Genomic DNA, 23,893 nt, shown 5'->3' with positions numbered 1-23,893 from the left:
CTCCTCCTCATTCTACTCCTCCTCCTCATCCTCCTCATCTTACTCATCCTCCTCGATCTCCTCATCCTCCTCATACTCCTCAGCTTCCTCGTCCATCCCATCCTCCTCATCCTCCTTATCCTCATTCTTTTCAAAATCATCCTAATCCTCCTTATCCTTCCAATCCTCCTCATCCTTGTCATTAACCTTACCCTCCTCATCCTCCTCATCCTCCACATTATCCTCCCAATCCTCCTCATCCTTGTCATTATCCTTACCCTCCTCATCCTCCTCATTCTCCTCATCCTCCTCATCCTCCTCATCCTCCTCATCCTCCTCATCCTCCTCATCCTCCTCATCCTCCTCATCCTCCTTATCCTCCTCACCCCTCTTCATTCTTCTCAATCTCATCCTTCTGATCCTCCTAATCCTCCTCATCCTAGTTTTCTAATTTTTTAATTTTCTAGTTTTCAAATTTCTAGTCTTGAGTTTTCTTGGTTTTTGCAGTTCCTTTGTTCTCTAGTTTTCTTGTTTTTTAGTTTTCTATTTCCATAATTATTTTAATATTTATATTTTCAATATCCTTTGTATTTTAGTTTCCGTGTTTTCAGTTTATTTTATTCTTTTTAAAGTATATTTTTTCTATCGTTTCTCAAATATTTCAGTTATTTTTCTTTTTATTCTTTATCTCAAATATTTCCCGGTACGGGGGAAGTGCTCACTTCGATTCTTTGTTTAATCCGCAATTTTCTTATTTTCTCCTCCGAGCCAAATCCAAACGGTCATAAATCTAATGCAATTATTTTTTAGAAGACACCCCTGTTCGATCATTTCAAAACTTTAAAAATGAATTGTTACATTTTTCTCAACTTTTGAGAGAATTTTTTTTTATCGTTTAGAAAAACTCTTTCACATTGAATTAAAAAAAAGTTTCACAGAGGTTGGCATTTATAATGAAGATCTCAACTTTTTAGTTTTACTGGTTAATTATTTTTACGGCCCAGCATTTTATTTTTAAAGAATCTTACACTGCTCCAGTTTTGAAAAAAAAATCATCCTTAATTAATTCATTCATACATTATTCGCCATTGTTGAACTTTCGGTTAGATTATTTTTAGCCATATTTTGTTTTTTTAATTTACGATCTATCGAAAACAGCTCAAACATTTTAAAATACTGTACTGCTTAAATATATTTAGTCCAACAATAAAGTATTAAATAGCAAATATGAAAATCATAATTTAACGGGTGGGTTCTAGGTTCACTGATTTTTAAATAGGACCCCTAATTTACCCTGAAATAATTCTCGTACCATTCGCCATAGCTTTTACCCCATTTCCATATATTTATATATTGGGAAGTGTATATGCCTATATCTAGCTTTATGTGTAAATATATTGGATTAGGCACATTACTCGCTTTGTACATTATGATATAGTATTTGGGAGAAATAGAGATATCCTATCACACAATCTTATGGTTCTTTATAGTGAAAACAAATATAATCATAACATTTTAAAGCGATAAAAAGTGAAAATTAATTCGTTCTTTAGCTTTATATTTTTAATATCAAAAAGTAAAAAACGTACTTTTCTAAACGTTATTTCAAGTCTATAATAATATTAAAGTTAAATGAAGTAGAAAACGTTCTTTTCTAAACGTTATTTCAAGTCTATAATAATATCAAAGTTAAATGAAGTAGAAAACGTTCTTTTCTAACCGTTATTTCAAGTCTATAATAATATCAAAGTTAAATGAAGTAGAAAACGTACTCGTCTAAACGTTATTTTAAGTCTATAATAATTTCAAAGTTAAATGAAGTAGAAAACGTACTCTTATAAACGTTATTTTAAGTCTATAATAATATCAAAGTTAAATGAAGTAGAAAACGTTCTCTTCTAAACGTTAGTTCAAGTCAATAATAATATCAAAGTTAAATAAAGTAGAAAACGTACTCTTCTAAACGTTATTTCAATACAATAATAATATCAAAGTTAGATGAAGTAGGAAAAGTACTCATCTAAATGTTATTTTTCATTAAATTAGCATGTCCTATTTACAACGGCAACGTTTGAAACTTTTATCTAACTCTTTACTCAAATTAAAACTAAGCCAAGAACATTTCTATAGCTTTACTGTTCAAAAGTCAAAATTTGAGTCAAATCGGTCCAGGGGTTCATGAGTTATGATCGAACATACAGACAAACAAACAATCAGAGATACCTATTTTATGTATAAGTTAAATAAAGTAGAAAACGTACTCTTCTATTACTTCTGAAGTATTTCAAAGTAAAATCAATTCTATTGTTACCTTTTTTCCTATGAATGGTTAAAAGGTAAACATCTGCCAACATTTAAAAAACGATTAAAACAGTTGAAAGCTAAAATTGTTATTTTAAAAATGGAGTCCGGTTCTAATTGCGCCCTAAAAGCTAAAGAATTAATCATGTCAAGATTTAATTCATTTGTTAATCTAAAACAGTACATTTGGATCTAAACATTTTTTATACTAGTCGACTAGGTCGACTTTAAAGCGTCGTATATCGCTTTGGCCTTGGATTCTACTTCAGTTACTGACTTATACTTTTTTTGTAGCCTTAGACGTGTACATTTTAAAATTATAAAGCACTTGCTTTTTTATTTAGCCTTTACGAAGAAATTTGCAAAAAAATCAGAGATTTTTCTACGAGTGATTGGAAACTTTGTATCACTGTGAGCAAGGAGAAAATATTTAAAGTAATTCCTAAAAGTTAAGTTTTACAAAATTTTGTTTTAAATAATGTATTTTTCAGAGAGAGTTGTAAAGTGCTCTTTTCAGCTTAAATATGACAGGGGGGGGGGGGGGGGTATTTCACGTTATTATTTTTAATACAACCGTATTTAAGGTTTAAGGCTGTAACCCTTTTATAAGTAAAAAGTATGTACAGGGTGTTCCACATCATATTGGATCGTGTTACAGCTTTAAATTTCGATTTCCGGGAGTAATCAGAAAATCTAAAAAGAATGAATCATTAAAAAAATCGAATGAAGAAGAAGTGAATGTTACGGAAAGTCACTAATTTTTCCCTATATCTTTGCGACATGACATTGAACACTTTTGATAATTCCAACTTAGCTTATTTAATTTGACAAAATTCGTAGTTTAAAATATCTAAGATCTACACCATTTGATTTTTAATTTTCAATTTTAAATGTTTATTGTAATCTAATATTCTGCAACTGTACACAATGTAGGAAATTGAAATGCTGCATTTGCAGATTAAGTGTTTACTGAAAAATAAACGATGATGTTTTTAAATGACGTTTGGATGTCTGTATGTTGATAACCAAATAATGTCTCGTACTACAAGTAAAGTGTAGCCAGTAGGACAAGTGAAAAGTAGGACAAATGACGTGTAGGACAAATAGAGAGTAGGACAAAACAAAAAAATGGTGGATAAATGAAGTATAGGACATGTGAAATGTAAACTGTAAGACAAGTAAAGTGTAGGACAAGTAAAGTTTTGGACAAATAAAGTGCAGGAATAGTGAAGTGTAAGACAAGTAAAGTGCAGGACAAGTAAAGTATGGGACATGTAAAGTTTAGAACATGTAAAGTAGAGTGTAGGACAAGTAAAGTGTAGGACAAGTAGAGTGTAGGACAAGTTAAGTGTAGGACAAGTAGAGTGTAGGACAAGTAGAGTGTAGGACAACAAGTAGAGTGTAGGACAAGTTAAGTGTAGGACAAGTAAAGTGTAGGACAAGTAAAGTGTAGGACAAGTAAAGTGTAGGACAAGTTAAGTGTAGGACAAGTAGAGTGTAGGACAAGTGAAGTGTAGGACAAGTAGAGTGTAGGACAAGTAGAGTGTAGGCCAAGTAAAGTGTAGGACAAGTAGAGTGTAGGACAAGTAGAGTGTAGGACAAGTTAAGTGTAGGACAAGTTAAGTGTAGGACAAGTAGAGTGTAGGACAAGTGAAGTGTAGGACAAGTAGAGTGTAGGACAAGTAAAGTGTAGGACAAGTAAAGTGTAGGACAAGTAAAGTGTAGGACAAGTAAATGGTAGGACAAGTAGAGTGTAGGACAAGTAAAGTGTAGGACAAGTAAATTGTAGGACAAGTAGAGTGTAGGACAAGTTCCACAAAAGTTTAGGTTAAGAAGTTTTTTTTCTATTTTTAATTAATTATTTTGAACCTTAGAAAAAGATTAATACTGTTTAAGAAATTTTCGTGAGGAAATCTTAATATTTTGTTCTTAATGTTTAACTTAATGATTAGCATTTGAAGTGACGAACATGTAGTTAGAAATGTGTAACAGAATATGCATATAAAAAAATTCAGTGAAGAGTTAAAAAGCTGAATACGAAATTAATTACTTTAATCAAACTCCATAGATTGTACTCTTAAAGGAACTGTGAAAGAAGTTTTGAATTAATCTCTTTTTTATGTATTTTTCATGTCCGATTTACAGTGGTATACTTTTTTCATAGTGGCAGGAGAGTAGTTTGTAGACAGCAGGGGTGTACTTGCAAGTCTTCAGATATATTGAAACTTGTATTAACGGTTAAGTTTATTTTCTAACAAATTGCCACAATTAATTTAACAATATCAAAAATTAATTTCAACAAATACAAAACAACCATGATATAAAAGGTTTAGTGCTTTTGGTTTAGTTTACAACCATTGGAAGCTGTTTGGCTCGGAAGTGCAAGGGTTAACAAGATTTAACACAGGGATAGTATAATAACATTGAAATGGATGAATGTCATTCTTAGATGTTACAGTACAGGGAGTCCAAATAAACGTTTTTCGGAATAAAAATTAAAGTAAAAAAATAAATGTTTTAAAAGAATGCCATGCGCCTTAAACGCGCATTTGTATTTTAAAAGTTGTCAGAGATATGACAATTTTTATTTAGCATCCAGAAAAATTTTAAAGGTACAAATTGACAGGCAATGTTTGAGAAATCTAAAGACAAAGCGCTTTAAATTATTGGTATTTACTTAAACTGGAGTTTTTTGATTTCTGAGCTTACGGGAAAAAAATATGGGTGGATTAAACTTTGATAATCAAATGTCACTTATTCATTTTTTTATGGACACCCTGTAAGACACTGACAAAAATGTTTTAATTATAAGGTCACATTTATATAAATTTGATAAGAAGCAAAGATTTAAATTAAATTAAACTTTTTTATACATTTAAAATTCTGTCAATGATTATTTTCAATTTCTGGGCAATTGCATTTTCTGCTTCAGCATGATCTACAAAGTTGGTTTGGGATTTATTTGGCTCTGAAGTTTGGTCTGGTGCAGAGGTTTGGTCTGGTGCAGAGGTTTGGTCTGGTGCAGAGGTTTGATCTGGTGCTGAAGTTTTATTTGATACTGAAGTTTGGTTTGGTACTGAGGTTTGGTTTGGTGCTGAGGTTTGGCTTGGTGCTAAGGTTTGGTTTGATGTTGTAGTTTGGTTTGTTGGTGAGGTTTGGTTTGATCCTGAGGTTTGGTTTGGTGCTGTGGTTTTGCTTGGTGCTGAGGTTTGGTTTGATGTTGTTGTTTGGTTTGTTGGTGAGGTTTGGTTAGGTCCTGAGGTTTGGTTTGGCATATGAAAAGCCTGAGAAAGGGCAATCAGACCGGGTAAAAGAACATCTTGTAAAACCTACAAATAGAATATTTAAATACAAAAATATTGCATTTCATACAGTAATAACCAGAATAAACCTGTTTCATACAGTAATAACCAGAATAAAGCTGTTTCATAAAGTAACAACCAGAATAAAGCGGTAAATCAAAGTAGTTTTTGTTAAACATTTTAATTAGCAACGTTACCAAAGATTTTGATTTCGTAGTTGTTAAAACTTTGTAATTGAGCATTGGTATTGTGAATTAAGAACTGTTTTGCAACGTTATGCAAGATTAAGAAAGGGTTTTCTCTAGATTCAACATTGAATTAAAAAATATTGTTTGAACATTTGTTCTAATTAAGTAAATGAAAACCTTCTTTCCCTTTAAAGTTATCCCAAAAATCACAAGCCTCACATTTTTAATGCATTAATTATCGATAACAATTTAACCTTATAAATCGATTAAATTTTTAAATTAATATTGTTCAAATGAGAAAAACAATCAACAACAATTCTTTCAGTTCTTTTTATTTTGTTCACAAGTTGGCGCATATTTAAAACTTTTTAAAAATTCATGCAATTCTTCTTTAAAACTTTTCTTCTTGAAAACTTTAAATTTCTTAAAGAATAAATCAAATTCAGAAACATATATATTATATACACATTTTTGAAACCAATTATCAACTAATTTCCTAAAGTTTTTTATTTTGCTTGGACGATTTCTTGCACGGAAAAGTAAAAATAGTACATTAATACCTTGATAGGATATACGTATAATGCGAAGTAATCTTCAAAAATTTGATCTAGATATCCAATATAAGAGTTTAGGCTCAATGCTTGTTGCTCCGTGAATACAAGTTATCCCTGCAGGAAATGCACGTCACGGGATTTAAAAGAGGCATTAAATGAATTTGTAGATCTGAATAAGATGGAATGGAGGGAGGTCAGGATCCAGAGATTTATAATACAAGAAGTCTCTTACTTCAGGTCACATTGTAAAATCCTAATTGATGTCTCTAAGTTAAAGACGACTTTCATTAAGCTTAAAGGGAGTGACCGGCTATGTAAAATAGTTGAACTGAGTATGCAGTGTTGTGGAAAACTTCTTTCGAATTCATTTGAGACATATTAAACTTTTTAAAGATCTGTAAATCCTGAGTTTGAGCGCAAATTTGACGTTCAAAACGCCTATTTTGGGGGTGGATACGTTTTCAGAATTGTTTTTTTTTCAATTATTATATAGCGACGATAAAAAATAAAAAAAAAACTCTACAGTAAACTAGTTAGTTGTTTCGGAACCGGTTGAGAAAATAAAAATTAATCTTATCATCGAAAATAAGTAATCTTGTTCAATTATTAGTTTATATTTTCTTATTATTCTAGTTCTCATTATTCACAAACATTTTCTGCAGATTTTCTTGAATCATTATTGAAAGACGACATTTGAAGAATTTTAAGATACAGGGTGTCCCAATAAACATGGGAATTCAGTGACGAATTCGATATCGTCTTTTGGAATAATACTTTGATTTAGTACAGTGATACCTACATAGAAAGCTGTAATCTGTAAGAGTTTCGTCTGCTATGTTAACATTTTGTTTGTTTATGTTTTGACTGCATACGGTTGTACTTAGTAAAACAAGAAAATTGCAGTATACAAACAGAGTAAACTTGTCCGTCTTCTCTGTTCATCTTGCCGAGACATTATAGATACATCTTTACAGTCTTTTACACTTTTCATAAAATAAACTCAAGCAGACATCATAATATTATGGCTTTTGAAATTAGGTATTACAATGATATTTCATAACAAAGACGATATCCAATTCGTGACTAAATTCCCATGTTTTTTGGGACACCCTGTATCTGCGAATAAATTCAAAGAAAATTCAATCCAATGATGAAAACGAAATAATTGGTTCTAGAATTGATTTCTTGACAAATTTCTTTTGAGAAATATGTTGCTAACCATCTAATTAGATTACTGTATGATTTTTACTTTATTTTTCGTCGTCGTTATTTAGTACTTAAAAAAAACCGATTCTGAAAACGTATCCACACCCAAAGTAGGAGTTTTGAACATCGAATTTGCGCTCAAACTCAGGATTTACAGATCTTTAAAAAGTTTTATATGTCTAAATGAATCCGACAAAAGCTTTCCACAACACTGCATACTCAGTTCACCTACCTTACGTAGCCGTCACTCCCTTTAATACTAGATATTACTGTTGATATAACCAAGCTTAATGATAAATTGCGTAATTTTGTTTGACTAAGTAATTCTACAATTTGCAGAAGTAAAGAAAAAATAATAATGTAACCTGTAGGGTTGATTTGTCTTGTTTTTCTATACTTTGGAGTATTTTTAGGATAAGTGTATTCCAGGACCCATCTAGAAATATTAAAAATATTAGAGTATTCCAGGACTCATCTAGAAATATTAGAAATATAAGAGTATTCCAGGACTCATCTAAAAATATTGTAGATAAGGGTATTCTAGGACCCATCTAGAAATATTAAAAATATAAGAGTAATCCAGGACTCATCTAAAAATATTGTTGATTCATGTAAATTTTCCTAACAATTTTTTTAACTGCGGGTATTCCAGAACCCAACTAAAAATATCCATAGATAAAATGGTATTACCGGGCCCACATAGAAATATTATAAATATAATAGTTTTCCAGAGATGGAATTTAAAGAATTTGAGCCGCGGTTTAAATCTGCCAAACCCCGGCTTAAATTAAGCGCCGGCTTAAATCTTGAAACATTTGATACAATTTTAAGTGAAACCAACCATATTTAAGCCGCGGCTTAAATTTAAACCGCCGCTCAAATTCTTTAAATTCAGCCACAGGACCTATTTAGAAATGTTATAGATAAAAGGGTAATCTAGAACCCATCTGTAAATGTTTTAGATATAATTGGGTATTCCAGGGCCCATCCAGAAATATTATAGAAAATAGAGCATTCCAAGACCTATTTATTTTAATCAAATGCTTGGATTCTTAGGGAATTCTGCCTGAATGCTTATTTTTATGCAAAGCTAAATCACTGTCTTGGCCCTGTTTTTGATTTTAGTATGTTTCAAAATTTACCAACATGATGACAATTAAGTAATGTTAACTGCAACATAATGTTATAATGAAACAAATAGTTTTACTGGTAGCATAGATATCAATGTATACACACACTGCACAATTGCTGTGAGTTGGACTGTTTCATATCATAACTGAAGTTAAACAATCTTCTTCCTATTCCAATGTTTTATGAGTCTTATTGTATATTTTTGAAAACATGAGACTTTTGAAAACGATAATGACATTTTTGTTGATGTTAGAAACTGCAAAAACATAAACGGAAGCAATACTGTTATAAAATTAGTTTTGTTAAAAAAAAATACATACCTCTATATATTTTGTCAGTTTCCAAACTTATTTTTTTTTGTTCTTCAATCTCTGGATCAGTGCACTCAATACTAGCAATTTTTTGATCATAAATTCAACCAATTTTTCCTTATTGTTTTTGACATGTTAGAAAATCTAATTTGTATTGTTATCTCAAACTAAAAGCATGTAAAAAAAAAATTCGCCTGCAAAATGTTTGCAGTTGAGAAACAGATTGAGGCACTTATTTTAGCAAATTGATGAAACTGAAATGGTAATTTTAAGTACATAATCGATAAATGCTTGCCCACATTTATACACACACTCCCTGTAAATGTATTTTACACAATTCAAATTGCGATTTTTTGTTTGTCCAGCTTTTTATAATTGAATTGATTAGGCCAGGAGAAGCGTAATGAATTTCTGACCATCATATTAATATGAAAGAAGAAATACCTTTGATAAAAGGAAAAGAAATACATTTTCTGATAATCCTGAATAAATATACATAATGTATGTAAAAGCCCAAATATTCCAGGTTCTATTGAATTATCTGATACGATGTCTGTACACGGAATACAGATATATCTTCTTAGAAAACATAGTTTACAGGACCCTGTCATAAATAATGTATTGAATTATGGGACATGTTGACGTCATTTCGTGTGAACTAGCATGTCAGAAGCACGCCGGTACCCCTTCAAACTTTATTTCAGGAAAATATTGTCATTTAGAGTTTTGCTCAGCATTAAGAAGAGAGATAATTAAAGTTTCTTGGGCTTATAATTGAACTACTTGAAACCGCTGAATAACCCTATTCCAAAAGTATTGGTCTGAGGCTGTTGACATTTTTTCACTTTTCCTAACTACTCATAGTCCTCCCTGAGTCCTCAGACACACTGCCTGAAGGACTACTTTTTCTGTAAACAATCTTTGTTTTGACCCATTTTCAGTTGTCAGATTTTGATAATTTTTAGCTTTCTGGAAAGCTCATAATATGAGGCGACGGATTGCACAAGCTTTTTAAAGAAGTTTTAGCAAATAATTTGCAAACAACAAGTCAAAAAAAATTGCATATTTTTAGTTTTTCTTGATTAAAAATCAGGTTATTTAAAATTTTGCAAAAATTTTAGCATATTTGAAATAACATGGTACAGTACATTTCATAATTTTTTGGTAATTATTTTGTTTGCAAGCGTTTTACTTTTTAATTGGATTTTGTACAATTTATTGTTTATTTTGCAAATTTGAATTTTTTTTAATTCTAAAATTAATCTCCCCAGGCATTTCCTGGTTTTCAGCAGGAACAGGGTTTATTATTACTATAAGCTTTAAAGTTGTTATTAAAACGTTAAACATTTCTGAACCAGATAAATTTTAACATTCCATATTTCATTTCATTCATGAATAAACATGTCGGGAAAAAACGGTCTTATAAAAGAAAGATATAATTTTATTTTACTCTCCCTGCAGGCTGCAGATTCTAAATATAGTTGGCTCAAAAAGTTTAAAATAAAAGTAATAAAGTAAATTCTGCTTTGAACATACTTTCAGTTGACATTGTCACATACTTCACAATTTGATTAAAATATAAAAGAGAAAAATAGTTCTTTGAAATATCATTATTTGTAAAAAAAAAGTTCTCAGTATCTGTATCCTTGTATATAATAAATCTTTTCAGAGATTGAAAAAATCTCCCTTGATTAAAGAAAATATGTAGCAAAATTAGTAAAGGAATTGAATTTTTGAATCCCTTTATCTTTGCAACCCAATTACATTGTTGCAGAGATGTAGAGATTCGAAAAATGTTTTTGTTAAACGTTACCGCAAATAAAATTGATCCAAAGAATGGAAAATAAAGAAAATGGTTTAATTTAGTGAAATATTCCTGGGGGATCTTTGTATCACTGGTTTGATATTAAAGGGATTGTGTCGTCTACTTGCTATCCTCTCCTTCTGTCTCGTACCCTAATGAAAAAATGTAGACAACCTCTTTTTAAAAATTTGTTCAACCAGACTTGCAAGGTTCTCCGGCCCAACCTACTATTTCAATTTTGAATTGTGGTTCTATTTGTGAACATCTCCTCGTTTTACAATAAAAAACATTTACGATAAAAGTTTAGCAGATTTAAAATTATTTTCAAAATTTTTCGAAAATAAATGAGTCTGCGCATCCATTAACCTTCCCGGGGATCATATGAGGTCCCACAAAAATGTTGGCCTGATCGGTTCAGCCGTTTCCGTGTTTATTTTATACAGACACCCACCCAGACAAGCAAAGTATGTACAAACTAGGCTTTATGCGCTTCGCACCCATCTTCTATTACAATTGTAACATATTCTCTTTTTATACATTGTCAAACAAAAACAAAACAAAAAAACGCGAATTTAAAAAAAGAAATTTCGTTGATTTTCAAAATTTTCAAAAATCGAATTTTGCTAGAGGCAAATTTTTGAAAATTCGACTAGCCATAAACCTTCCCTGGGGTAACGCGAAGTCTCACGAAAAGTTGGGCCCGATCGGTCTTGCCGTTTTGACGTTTATTGGATACAAACACCCAGACAGAATAACAAGTAGTACATCCTCGTCAGTTTTCAGATAAAATAACAAGTACATCTTCGTCAGTGTTTAGATAGAATAACAAGTACATCCTCGTCAGTGTTCAGATAGAATAACAAGTACATCCTCGTCAGTTTTCAGACAGAATAACAAGTACATCCTCGAGTCAGTTTTCAGATAGAATAACAAGTACATCCTCGTCAGTATTCAGATAAAATAACAAGCGCATCCTCGTCAGTTTTCAGATAGAATAACAAGTGCATCCTCGTCAGTTTTCAGATAGAATAACAAGTGCATCCTCGTCAGTGTTCATATAGAATAACAAGTGCATCCTTGTCATTTTTCAGATAGAATAACAAGTACATCCTCGTCAGTGTTCAGATAAAATAACAAGTACATCCTCGTCAGTGTTCAGATAGAATAAAAAGTACATCCTCGTAAGTTTTCAGATAGAATAACAAGTCCATCCTCGTCAGTGTTCATATAGAATAACAAGTGCATCCTTGTCATTTTTCAGATAGAATAACAAGTACATCTTCGTCAGTTTTCAGATTGAATAACAATTACATCCTCGTCAGTTTCAAGACAGAATATCAAGTACATCCTCGTCAGTTTTCAGATGGAATAACAAGTACATCTTGGTCAGTTTTCAGATAGAATAACAAGTACATCTTCGTCAGTTTTCAGATAGAATAACAAGTACATCCTCGTCAGTTTTCAGATAGAATAACAAGTACATCCTCGTTGTTAACCGAAAACCTTTATACAATGTTTCTCAATCCTAATTGTATAGATCTTTCAGCAAGTAATTGGAAGTAATTTGAGAAAAAGTCTCAAAATACCACTTATTTAGAGAAAAACATCAAAGACGGTTTACTAGTTATACCATTAACAGAAAAAAATAGCCTAATTGGCCACCATGAATGCTATTCTGTTGGTTTAGGCATAGAATATACAGATAATAAAAGGATGCAGGTTACTTTGAGATAATTTAATCGTAATGCGTTTTATTTTTTTATCAAGTCAAAACAATTAGATTTAACGCATTTTGCAGCACATTTTCAGAATATTAAGGGTGATGCAAAGATGGAATAAAGCTATTGGGGTGGACAGCGTGTGTTTATATTTTTCTGCAACGAAGTACAGACTTACAGTAAGAACCATACAACTCTAGAATTGGACGACTCTTAAACTGAAGTGTGATTTCAGATAGTCCAATAAACATGAGGCACAATAATTGTTCACTGAATACAGGATTATTTCACTGAACATTGATTTAATAAATTATTAGTCAAACTTTGTGACTCGGAACAATATCAACTACACCTAAAAGTATTGCTTCAATGACGTCTTCATATTTCACAGTTTTTTGGTTTTCACTGTAGGATAGCTTAGAAACTAGTCAGGTTGTACCCGAGTAGAATCTTAGAGTCGGGAACCTAGTCTTAGGCGCCGGGCCGACTTTCTCCGACCCTCTGTTTTTGGAAAAAAATATCAAATTTCACCAAATATATGTAATATGAGCAAAAACCATTAAAATATTTGAGCATTCCTCTNGGCTTTTCAGCCTGACATAGTTTAGGCCTAACGTCGGGTATCACGACCAAATTTGAGCCATGAGTCCGGATTAACTCCTTCCACCGGCGAATTACCAAACAAACTATTTCTAGTATCAATTAAACTCATAATTCATTGTGGTAGTTAATTTGCAGAAGACAATCCATTTTTCAGGTTAGTTTTACCAATCCAGGGAACGGGGCTCAAATTGTTCCAAGGGGGGCTAACCCAAAATATTTTTGCCCATCGGGCACATTTTAACGCTCCCCCACCCCCGTACTAAATCCTGAATGCGCCTCTAAGTTAAGCCTAGAAACAATGCAGATTTTAAAAAATTCAGAAATCTATCAATATGTAAGCAAAAAAATCCTCGAACTTTAAGTTTTATGATATTTTAAGAAATGGCGACTTGAGAAGTAGAATTGTCCCCTCGATATATATTCTGGATGTTATATTTCAAGGGGTAATGACTAATAAGTACCTTGTCAAGTTTATGAAGATGTTCAGTTGATTCTTCTCTACTCTGTTCTTTCTCTGATGTAGGAATAATCTCATCATCTTTATCTTTAAGTGCATTAACTCCGTTACATGCAGTCCCTTCGTCCGAGGCTAAAACAAAAAATGTTTGAACAATTTTTAACTTAAAGAATTTTCATTAGCTTAAATCTAGACGGAAACTGTATATACTAACATATTTTTCTTTGTTCATTTCTAGATTTGTTCGCCGGGGGGGGGGGGGGTGTACTGTGAAAGGACATCGATGTTATTATAATTGTCTAATGTTTATATTCCGTGCGTAGAATAAGAAAAAGAATAAACATAAGTAGTTCCATCTCAAGATAAAAAAGTATCTACCTATAAAATGTATCTTCCTTTTAGATAAAGTTTTGAAGAGTCATCATAAAAGTTTGATTTTTTTAATTATTAAGAATAAGCAGTCGGAACTAAATTCAACTTTCCCCACCCTTCCCCTTCTTCAATGTAAAATAATATGAAAATGTTATGCGTCCAGAAAAATCAAGTTTCGACTCACCTATGCTCAAATTTGGAGAATCTGGTCTGTGAGGCTGCGCGACAAAATCAGAAAAGGAGAAAGGAGTCTTTCCACAGTTGTGTGCACTGACTTGAACTTTCAGGTCGTCACTGTTGGCATTTTCGCTACTTTTAGCTTCTTGGCTTGATTGTTTAATATTGTCGCTGGGTTCAGGGTTTGTATCAGCGTTCAGTTTAGTAGTGTTGGATTCAGGAGTAACCTCAGAGTTCTGTTCAGTAGTGTTGGGTTCAGGAGTAACCTCAGAGTTCTGTTCAGTAGTGTTGGGTTCAGGAGTAACCTCAGAGTTCTGTTCAGTAGCGTCTGGTTCAGGAGTAACCTCAGAATTATAGAGTTCTGTTCAGTAGTGTTGGGTTCAGGAGTAACCTCAGAGTTCTGTTCAGTAGTGTTGGGTTCAGGAGTAACCTCAGAGTTCTGTTCAGTAGCGTCTGGTTCAGGAGTAACCTCAGAATTATGTTTGGTAGTGTTGGGTTCAGGAGTAGCCTCAGAGTTCTGATCAGTAGTTTCTGGTTCAGGAGTAACCTCAGAGTTCTGTTCAGTAGTGTTGGGTTCAGGAGTAACCCCAGAGTCCTGTTCATTAGTTTCTGGTTCAGGAGTAGCCTCAGAGTTCTGTTCAGTAGTGTTGGGTTCAAGAGTAACCTCAGAGTTCTGTTCAGTAGTTTCTGGTATAGGAGTAACCTCAGAGTTCTGTTCAGTAGTGTTGGGTTCAGGAGTAACCTCAGAGTTCTGTTCAGTATTGCTGGGTTCAGGAGTAACCTCAGAGAAGTGATCAGTAGTGTTGGGTTCAGGAGTAACCGCAGAGTTTTGTTCAGTAGTGTTGGGTTCAGGAGTAACCTCAGAGTTTTGTTCAGTAGTGTTGGGTTCAGGAGTACTCTCAGAGTTCTGTTTAATAGTGTTGGGTTCAGGCGTAACCTCAGAGTTCTGTTTAATAGTGTTGGGTTCATGAGTAACCTCAGAGTTCTGATCAGTAGTTTCTGGTTCTTGAGTAACCTCAGAGTTCTGATCAGTATTGTTAGGTTCAGGAGTAACCTCAGGGTTCTTTTCAATATTCTGGAGTTCTTGTGTTTGTTCAAATATACTTGATTTAGTAGTAATAACTCGTTCAGAATCTTGTTCATTTTCTAATACTAGTTCTTCATGTGGAGCTTCAACATCATCTATCCTCACTGAGGTCCTTGGTTCAGAGACTAATTCATCTCCAGTAATTGCATTTGTATAATCATTAATATTAGCTTGGAGCTCTGTGCATTCATCCAATCTAAAATTAGAGGTTTCTAATTCTAACTCTTCCAAGTTATTTGGGGTTTCACCATAGCACGGGTTATTAAACTCTTTATCTTGGATAACACGTTCTATAGCAACAATAATGTCGTTTGATGAATTACTCATCGTTCTTTGTAGAGAAGATTTTATGGTAGAACTTTGTGTGTCTATTTTCTGATCAGAAGTTTCAGAATTCCAGTTCTCAGATTTTTCTTGGACATTTCTAAAAGAATGTTAGTGTAAAAACTTATCCAATTATTTTCAGATGGTGGAAGAGAGAGGAGGGGGTAATATGGTAAAAAACGGGAAAGAAGGAAAGAAGATATTAAAACATGTTTTCTAGATAAACTTGTTCTACAACCTAGTCCTGAACATAAATCTTCTAACTTTATAATCGGAATCTGGAAAACGATTTTTCTATTCTATAATTAATGAAAAAAGTAAAAAATTTAATCAGGATTTACTTTTCAGTGAAGAAGAAATTTTCCTTAAAACTAGATAAAGAGCTCAACCTTGAGACTGGATGTAGAGTTCTACCTTCAAACTGGATTAAGAAGAGTTCTACCTTGAGACTGGATAAAGAGTTCTACCTTGAGACTGTATGAAGAGTTCTACCTTGAGACTAGATGAAGAGTTTTACCTTGAGACTGGATGAAGAGTTCTACCTTGAAACTGGATTAAGAAGAGTTCTACCTTGTGACTGGATGAAGAGTTCTACCTTGAGACTGGATGAAGAGTTCTACCTTGAGACTAAATGAAGAGTTCTACCTTGAGACTAAATGAAGAGTTCTACCTTGAGACTAAATGAAGAGTTCTACATTTAGACTGATTTATGAAGAGTTCTATGTTGAGACTGGATGAAAAGTTTTACCATGAGACTGGAGGAAGAGTTCTATCTTAAGAATGGATTAAGAAGAGTTTAACCTTAAGACTGGATGAAGAGTTCTACATTTAGACTAGATGAAGAGTTCTACCTTGAGACTAGATGAAGAGTTCTACCTTGAGACTGGATGAAGAGTTCTACCTTGAGACTAGATGAAGAGTTCTACCTTGAGACTAGATGAAGAGTTCTACCTTGAAACTGGATGAAGAATTCTACCTTGAGACTGGATATAGAAGAGTTCTAACTTGAGACTGGATGAAGAGTTCTACCTTGAGACTGAATAAAGAGTTATACCTTGAGACCAGATTGAAGAGTTCTACCTTGAGACTAGATGAAGAGTTCTACCTTGAGACTAGATATAGAAGAGTTCTAACTTGAGACTGGATGAAGATTTCTACCTTAAGATTGGATTCAGAGGAGTTCTACCTTGAGACTTGATGAAGAGTTCTACCTTGAGAATAGAAGAAGAGTTCTACTTCAAGACTAAATGACGAGTTCTACCTTAAAACTGAATAAAGAGTTATATGTTGAGACTAGATGAAGAGTTCTACCTTGAGACTGGATTGAGACTGGAAGAAGAGTTCTACCTTGAGACTGGATGAAGAGTTCTACCTTGAGACTGGATGAAGAATTCTACCTTGAGACTGGATGAAGAGTTCTACCTTGAGACTAAATGAAGAGTTCTACCTTGAGACTGGATGAAGAATTCTACCTTGAGACTGGATTGAGAAGAGTTCTACCTTGAGACTGGATTATAAAGAGAATATATTTCTGCCAGGTTGAGAATAAGATCGTAAAGTTGAATGAACACAAGATGTGAGTTTGGTTCTCCAGGCTCCCCTTTCCTAAAGACAAGAATAAGTGAGAAGTTTTTAAACTTTATCCTGAGCTGGGGTGTAATCTAAATAATGAGTTTTCAAACTTTTTGATACTTTAAGTTTCCTCTAATAATGAAACAATGATAAACGCATTAGAAGAATATAAAAGAATATCTAATATCCATTGCTAAATAAAGTATCAGATTTATATTAAATTTTTTATTAAGCTTTTGCCTCTTGATAATTGAAAAATTGTGCAGATCAAATTAATAAATAATAAAGTATCAAAGAAAAATGTCGTTGTAGTTTTCAAGTTACACTTCAAAAAGAAAAGATAGATAATACAATTGTGGAGGATAACTAATAAATACATGTACAGTTTATTTTTAGCAAATAGAATATTTTTGTTTTTAGCAATTAATATCTAACAACTTTACAAAATTTATTATTTTGTTTCACCCTTTGCGTGATTTTAAATTGCAATTAATATTTGAGTTTTTTTTCTTCTTCAAACCTTCACTTTCTTGAACATAATTCTATAAATTTTACCAAGTATAAACAGGTAAAATAGTAAAATAGAAACAGTCGTTTTGTTACTTATATCTAACCTTCGGAAAATATTTCAAAAGTAAGACAATTTGGGTTCAAAATTAAGATCAGAATGTTTTGGATAGAATAATTTACTAATATTCTGTTCATAATTTTGAACAAAATATTGGTCATTTTGAAATGTTTCATAACTTTAAAAGAGTTAATATTTTTTGTACAGTTTGTACCTGTAATTTCTTCTGTTGTCCTGAATAAGCTGTTTAATATCTGTTGAGGTAAGGGAGTAAAGTTTTGTTTCAGATTTACAGAGAGATATAAGTAGATTTGCTCTAATTGCAACTCAATATTTTCCAACAATTAATCAATTAATCAGACTTGTAGGGACACCAGTTGAACACATCAAAATCTCATCAGAGCTGAAAACTTTAGAATGGTGGATATCCAGAGTAATGCTTAAACTCTTGGTTTTACTAAACCCAAGAATATGTTAATACACATTCAATATCCAAAAAAAAGATTAAAAATTTAACCAATTTAACCATCGTGTCATGTTAAGATGTACTTTTTAACTTTTGAAAAACCCGTTTTGATTTCTGGTGTTGATGTTGTTACATCAATTGAACTAAACATTGATTGAACGAACATTTTTTGGATTAATGTTTATTGAGAATAACGTTCAAAATGATAATAGTCCTAAAATATGTTTTTTTTTTAATAATTACATATTACCATTATTTGTTTAAATGCTCTAAAAGTCGGCTTGTGAACAGCTGACTTTAATTCAATCAGAAATTAGTTGGATCGATATAGCATTGTATCTGTAATTGTTATCAAACGTAACTTTTATACAGTAGAAATATCCAAAAGTAGGATTCTAAGAAGAAAATCAAAAGTGTGTACATTGGATAATCATATTAAGTGATCATGATTAAGGATATTTCATTCTAAAGTTTTCAGCTCAGGAAGTAAAGCAATCTGAGATTAAAAAAGAGTTCAAAATTTGCAAATGAAGTTGTTAACTCCGTTTAATGAGATTCTGCTTTCTCTATTTATGTATTCCTATTTTTTTTCTAAAAGGCTGAACTCTAAAAAGTCTGAGGAAAAAAGAATAAATTTATAAATCAAAATTTGTCATCAGCAAGTTTCTTTAAATGTTGATCGGCCATGAAAATTAATTTTTTGAGGTCAAATCACTATAATTCTGATTATTTTAGCCGGTTATACGTTCATAGTATACACCGACACCATAGTTTCATTGTGTATAAAGCATTCCAAAAAACGTTCGCCACTAATTTCCCCGTAGATTGATAGATAGATCCTGACGTTGTTACAATCTCTATTGGTCCTAAGTATTCACCAATCATGTGAGTGAACCTGATTGGCTTCGATGCTACTGGAAGTTTGAAACAGTGGTACCAAGAATCAAATATGGAGGCAAGTTAGATTATATTATTTGCATATACATGATGTTATTGAGTTTTTCCTAGTAGTCCAAGCTAGTACAGTTTGTGTGTACAAATTAGCTGCTGAGGGTAGATGTGCTACTTTCTGTACAAGAAACTTCAAGCCGGGCCTGTACAGTACAACAATGTTACGACCAATATTAAAACTTATAAATGGGTTCTAGTCTTTTTATAAATAGTTGAACTCAAGTCTAATAAAGCTTATATTTGAATAAACCTTATTTATAGTTAATTCTAAATTAACAACTCAATGGTTTTTTACATCTTAGTCAAAATTTTCCACTAAATTCTAAAAACTACTAGGTGCCTTATCGGAACTTTGTCCAGCCATATATAATAATTTACCTGGAGTAGATCTCCTGTGCTGCTGCTGCTGATTGTTTGTAAACAAGGATCAGGAGTTTACCTGGAGACGAACTCATGCACTGCTGCTGATGATTGTTTGTAAACAAGGATCAGTAGTTTACCTGGAGACAAACTCATGCACTGCTGCTGATGATTGTTTGTAAACAAGGATCAGGAGTTTACCTGGAGACTAACTCATGTACTGCTGCTGATGATTGTTTGTAAACAAGGATCAGGAGTTTACCTGGAGTCGAACTCATGTACTGCTGCTGCTGCTGATTGTTTGAGTACAAGGATTAGGAGTTTACCTGGAGAAGAAGTCATGTACTGCTGCTGCTGCTGCTGATAATTTGTTTACAAGGAACATCAGTTTACCTGGAGTCAAACTCCTGTGCTGCTGCTGCTGATTGTTTGAGTACAAGAATCAGAAGTTTTGCTTGTTCTGTCTTTATCTTAAACCCAGCAGCTTCTATAAAAAAACACAATAAAAATGGTAAATACAAAAGGAAGGCCTAAATCTGATTCTTACTTCTCATGATGTTTAATAGTTACATTTTTTTTTAATGAAATTCCTGATTTCTGGTTTTTATTAACGTAAAGATAGTCTTTTCCACAAACTCAGATAATCTGAACCCCATAACTTTGCAACCCAATGTTGTAGACCTTAGATATTTCAATCTTTGAATTCGGTTGGATCAAATAATCTAATTTAAATGTAAATGCTAAGCATCAAAAGCTGACAAACAAGAGCAAAAAAATAGTGTACAAATTGGAAAAAAGAAAAATATTTTCCATTTTGCAAATATTAAAAAAGAAAATGTGTTATTATTAGCAGAAAATATCAAATATCTCCACAAATTTGATATTTTACATAAATCTTCATTTAATATAAATTATTACTTCAAAGTTTAAATTATAATTTACTGGGGCATAACTTGGCTCCCAATTATTATTTGCATAATTTGGAGAAACTTTCCAATTAAATTTATATATTCAACATTTTCTAGGTTTTCAGATTCTTATAAACTTCAAGATACCTGTACCTGTACCTGTACCTGTACCTGTACCTGTACCTGTACCTGTACCTGTACCTGTACCTGTACCTGTACCTGTACCTGTACCTGTACCTGTACCTGTACCTGTACCTGTGATATCTTGAATGATGTTAATGAGAATATTATGAGCGATAAGACTCGTGACTAGACTCCTCATTGTTACTCGGATAGTAAGAGAGTCTTCTTTCTTGATCTGTTGGCCCTAGGTTGGTTAATGATAATTATAATAGGAATGGATACGCAGTACGCGCATCAAATTCACATATGTTTTGCGATAAGTAAGGAATTAATTGGAAGCTAGATTGTCAGGTAATCTGTGGCAGGGTGGGATTAGAGGCATTAAGGAAGAGATAAATTAAAATACAAGGTGTAGAGGATGGTGGAGATAATAGCTAATAAAGTTACATGTTTTCTTATATTATCTACTCACATAATATACAACTAGTTTTTTGCATTTAAACTTTCATAATTCTCAAGATAGATATTGACTACCCTTTGTATAAATATTTTTGCAGATTTAGTTTCTAAATATATATATTTGCTTGGAGAGTAAACTTTCTGTTTAAAAAACAAATCTACCCACTCAATTTAGACATTTTAAACCAGGCTTATATCACTTCAAACGAGTTCCTCAGTCAAAATTTGAGGCAAATCAGTGAAGGGATTCCTAAGTTATGATGGAACGTACAAACAAACCAATAGTGATTACTGATATATATATATATATATATATATATATATATATATATCAATAAACCTTTATCTAAATGAACCCAGTATTGCATAAAGTTTATTTTCATCGAGAATTCAAATTTTATACCTTTATATTCTGCGATGAAGTTGCTGCATAGTTTGGCTCCAATAAAAACAAATAAGACCTAAATTTTTTTTTTATATTTCATAACCAAAATATCTTTAAACTGTCTAGCTTGTAAAGCAAAATATTTTTGACATTATAAACACATCTTTACAGCCATTTACCGTTTTAATAAAATAAACTCTAGCAGACATAATAATATTATGACTTTTGAAATTAGGTATTGTAATGCTAATTCATAACAATGACGATCTTCAATTCACACCCTGTACCTTTAAAATCATAATTATTCAAATAAAGTTATCAAAAGTTATGCAAAGATAGCAATGCCAGATTCACAACAGTACCCTTAAATTATTCATCTGATTAATAGTTTACCTATCCTCATCATCAGGGTTTCCGGGGATATTTTCCCCTGAATCCCGCTGCTCTTCCAACAGTAAAACTTGGTGAGCCAGCTGATTAATCCTTAATATAAACATACTAGCTAGTAACTAATTAATTCTTAAAAAATGTAAATAAAAATATAAAATTCATGTTGTAAGCCTGGTTAACTTTTAATTTAAAAAAAAACAAGTTTATGTCTTATAAGATAGAAATTTAAGCCAAAATAATAAAAGAGTTAAAAGACTAAAATTGTTAAAATTTATTTTAAAATTTCGTCACAAAGTTTTATTTTCAAAACATTTTTGTTCGAAATCAGGATGTTTTTTCTATACACATACACAATTCAACAAACTGAACTCTTGCCACTAACTTATAGATCTTCTAATCCTTTAATCCTTGCAACATAAGGGTGTAAACCTTTGATATTAAAAAGTTGGATTATACTTAATCAAACATGTAATACATAGTTGGAAATATCAAACATATAATACATAGTTGGAAATATCAAACATATAATACATAGTTGGAAATATCAAACATATGATACATAGTTGGAAATATCAAATATATAATACATAGTTGGAAATATCAAACATATAATACATAGTTGGAAATATCAAACATATAATACATAGTTGGAAATATCAAACATATAATACATAGTTGGAAATATCGAAGCTCTATGAAGTCAGGTTGCAAAGATAAATGGAATTCAAAAATCACAGTATGTGAAAAAGATAATTGAAAAAAAAACTTAATCATTTGCTTGATTGTTTTAGGTCAAATAGGTCGCTGTCCGAGGGTCACCTGTTTGAATCTTTGAGAGTAGAATCCCTCCGAGCTGCAATCTTAACAGAACCTACATCTCCATAAAACCTAGAGGATCCAGGCTTGAAGCTAGCCATTAGTTGGTGTACAGGGTACAGGGTCAACTGCAATATAGACTCTACAGTTTATCAATATCTCTATAGAACCTAGAGAATCCAGGCTGGAAGCTGGCCATCAGCTGGTGTACAGGGTACAGGGTCAATTACAATATAGACTCTACATTTTATTAATATCTCAATAGAACCCAGAGGATCTGGGCTGGAAGCAGGCCATCAGCCGGTGTACAGAGCCGTAGAGTAGAGCCAAACAGATTGGCAAGTATTTACAAAGAGTCTGAAGAAGGAAGATTAACTAGTCGTAGGAGGCAAATGAAAGGCGGAGAGTCCATCAGAGATCTCCGGCTTTTTATTATTAATTAGTATCATTTTTATTTGTTCATTTTTTGCTTGTAATTACATTTTCCTATTCTGTGTAGATTTACTCACATCAGTTTTCAGGCTTTAGATTTCCTGTAGTTCATAGCACTTTTAAATGGTAACACTAATCCCTTTATGTTTGCAACCTGATAGTGGAAACCTTTGATATTTCAAATTGTTTGATCTGACAGAATTAATTGTTGGTAATAACAAAAGTGTATGTCATCAGGTTGCAGATACATAGGGATTAAAAATTCATGTTTGTGGCAAAAACTCAGATTCTTCATGTTTGATATAAAACTAAGTTATTTGACATTATTTGACTAATCTATTCATCCTTAATATAACCTTTCAGATAATATTCAAAATAAAGTGATATTTAACATGATTTGAATTGTGAAAATTTTACAAAACTGTTCAGTTTCAAATTTTGTAAAATTAAATTAAAATGTTTATATTTTGGATTATTGTCCCAGTTTCGGTGAAGCATTAATTTTTTTTTATACTTAAAGGAACTTTTGTTGTAATTCAAAGTTGCCCTTCAATTAAAGAGAGTGATGCCCCATGCCCATTGCCCGATTGAATCTATATCGGGTGATTATAAATATGGAAAATATCGGCGACGTTTTAGTTGGAAATTTGATTTTTCATGGCCATTTCTGAAACAGCAACAGGCAATTCACTTTTGTCGAACCCACAATTGAAAATCACAATTTAAAAGTTAAAATCATGGATGAACATGATGAATTTTGATGATGCAAAACTTTAAAGGGTATGTTGTAAATCGCACACAAATTACGTTTGGTGTCCCATTATAGATGAAAACAGTTAAACATGAATTAGACTGCTCACTAATCAAACACTTTATTTGTAAATGACAAATATTAAATTTTTATCAATTTAATTTTTAGTTAGACTCTATTTATATCTTTTCATATATG

The 23,893-nt window shown here is 32.2% G+C and overlaps 1 protein-coding gene and 1 long non-coding RNA gene across 4 annotated transcripts in view; both read right to left on the bottom strand.

Annotated features, from left to right (window-relative positions):
• The window catches only part of LOC111706238 (uncharacterized), a 131,560-nt gene that overhangs the window by 48,907 nt on the left and 58,760 nt on the right, over window positions 1-23,893 (bottom strand). The window contains exons 51-65 of one of the 3 annotated variants that reach the window (XM_023479061.1): window positions 22,516-22,640; window positions 21,700-21,789; window positions 21,325-21,382; window positions 20,595-20,706; window positions 19,825-19,918; window positions 19,125-19,214; window positions 17,869-17,970; window positions 17,015-17,119; window positions 14,573-15,614; window positions 14,111-14,447; window positions 13,559-13,686; window positions 10,849-10,928; window positions 8,982-9,052; window positions 7,896-7,966; window positions 5,127-5,609 (exon numbers count right to left, since the gene is read on the bottom strand). In XM_023479061.1, the coding sequence (XP_023334829.1) occupies window positions 5,148-5,609; window positions 7,896-7,966; window positions 8,982-9,052; window positions 10,849-10,928; window positions 13,559-13,686; window positions 14,111-14,447; window positions 14,573-15,614; window positions 17,015-17,119; window positions 17,869-17,970; window positions 19,125-19,214; window positions 19,825-19,918; window positions 20,595-20,706; window positions 21,325-21,382; window positions 21,700-21,789; window positions 22,516-22,640 (2,967 nt within the window). In that variant the 3' untranslated portion in view covers window positions 5,127-5,147. Of the gene's footprint in view, window positions 1-5,126; window positions 5,610-7,895; window positions 7,967-8,981; window positions 9,053-10,848; window positions 10,929-13,558; window positions 13,687-14,110; window positions 14,448-14,572; window positions 15,615-17,014; window positions 17,120-17,868; window positions 17,971-19,124; window positions 19,215-19,824; window positions 19,919-20,594; window positions 20,707-21,324; window positions 21,383-21,699; window positions 21,790-22,515; window positions 22,641-23,893 lie in introns of those variants that run through there. The other 2 variants (XM_023479059.1, XM_023479060.1) reach the window with 2 other exon arrangements.
• LOC111706241 (uncharacterized) lies at window positions 4,512-5,095 on the bottom strand. Its single transcript, XR_002766194.1, has 2 exons — window positions 5,057-5,095; window positions 4,512-4,724 (listed from the first exon to the last, which is right to left on the bottom strand). It is a non-coding gene; the product is annotated as an uncharacterized LOC111706241 (long non-coding RNA).

Source organism: Eurytemora carolleeae, unplaced genomic scaffold, assembly GCF_000591075.1.
Source record: "Eurytemora carolleeae unplaced genomic scaffold, Eaff_2.0 scaffold697, whole genome shotgun sequence".
Taxonomy (NCBI): Eukaryota; Metazoa; Arthropoda; class Copepoda; order Calanoida; family Temoridae; genus Eurytemora; species Eurytemora carolleeae.
Note: the sequence above shows the minus strand (reverse complement) of the source record. Positions and strands in the feature narration are given on the sequence as shown.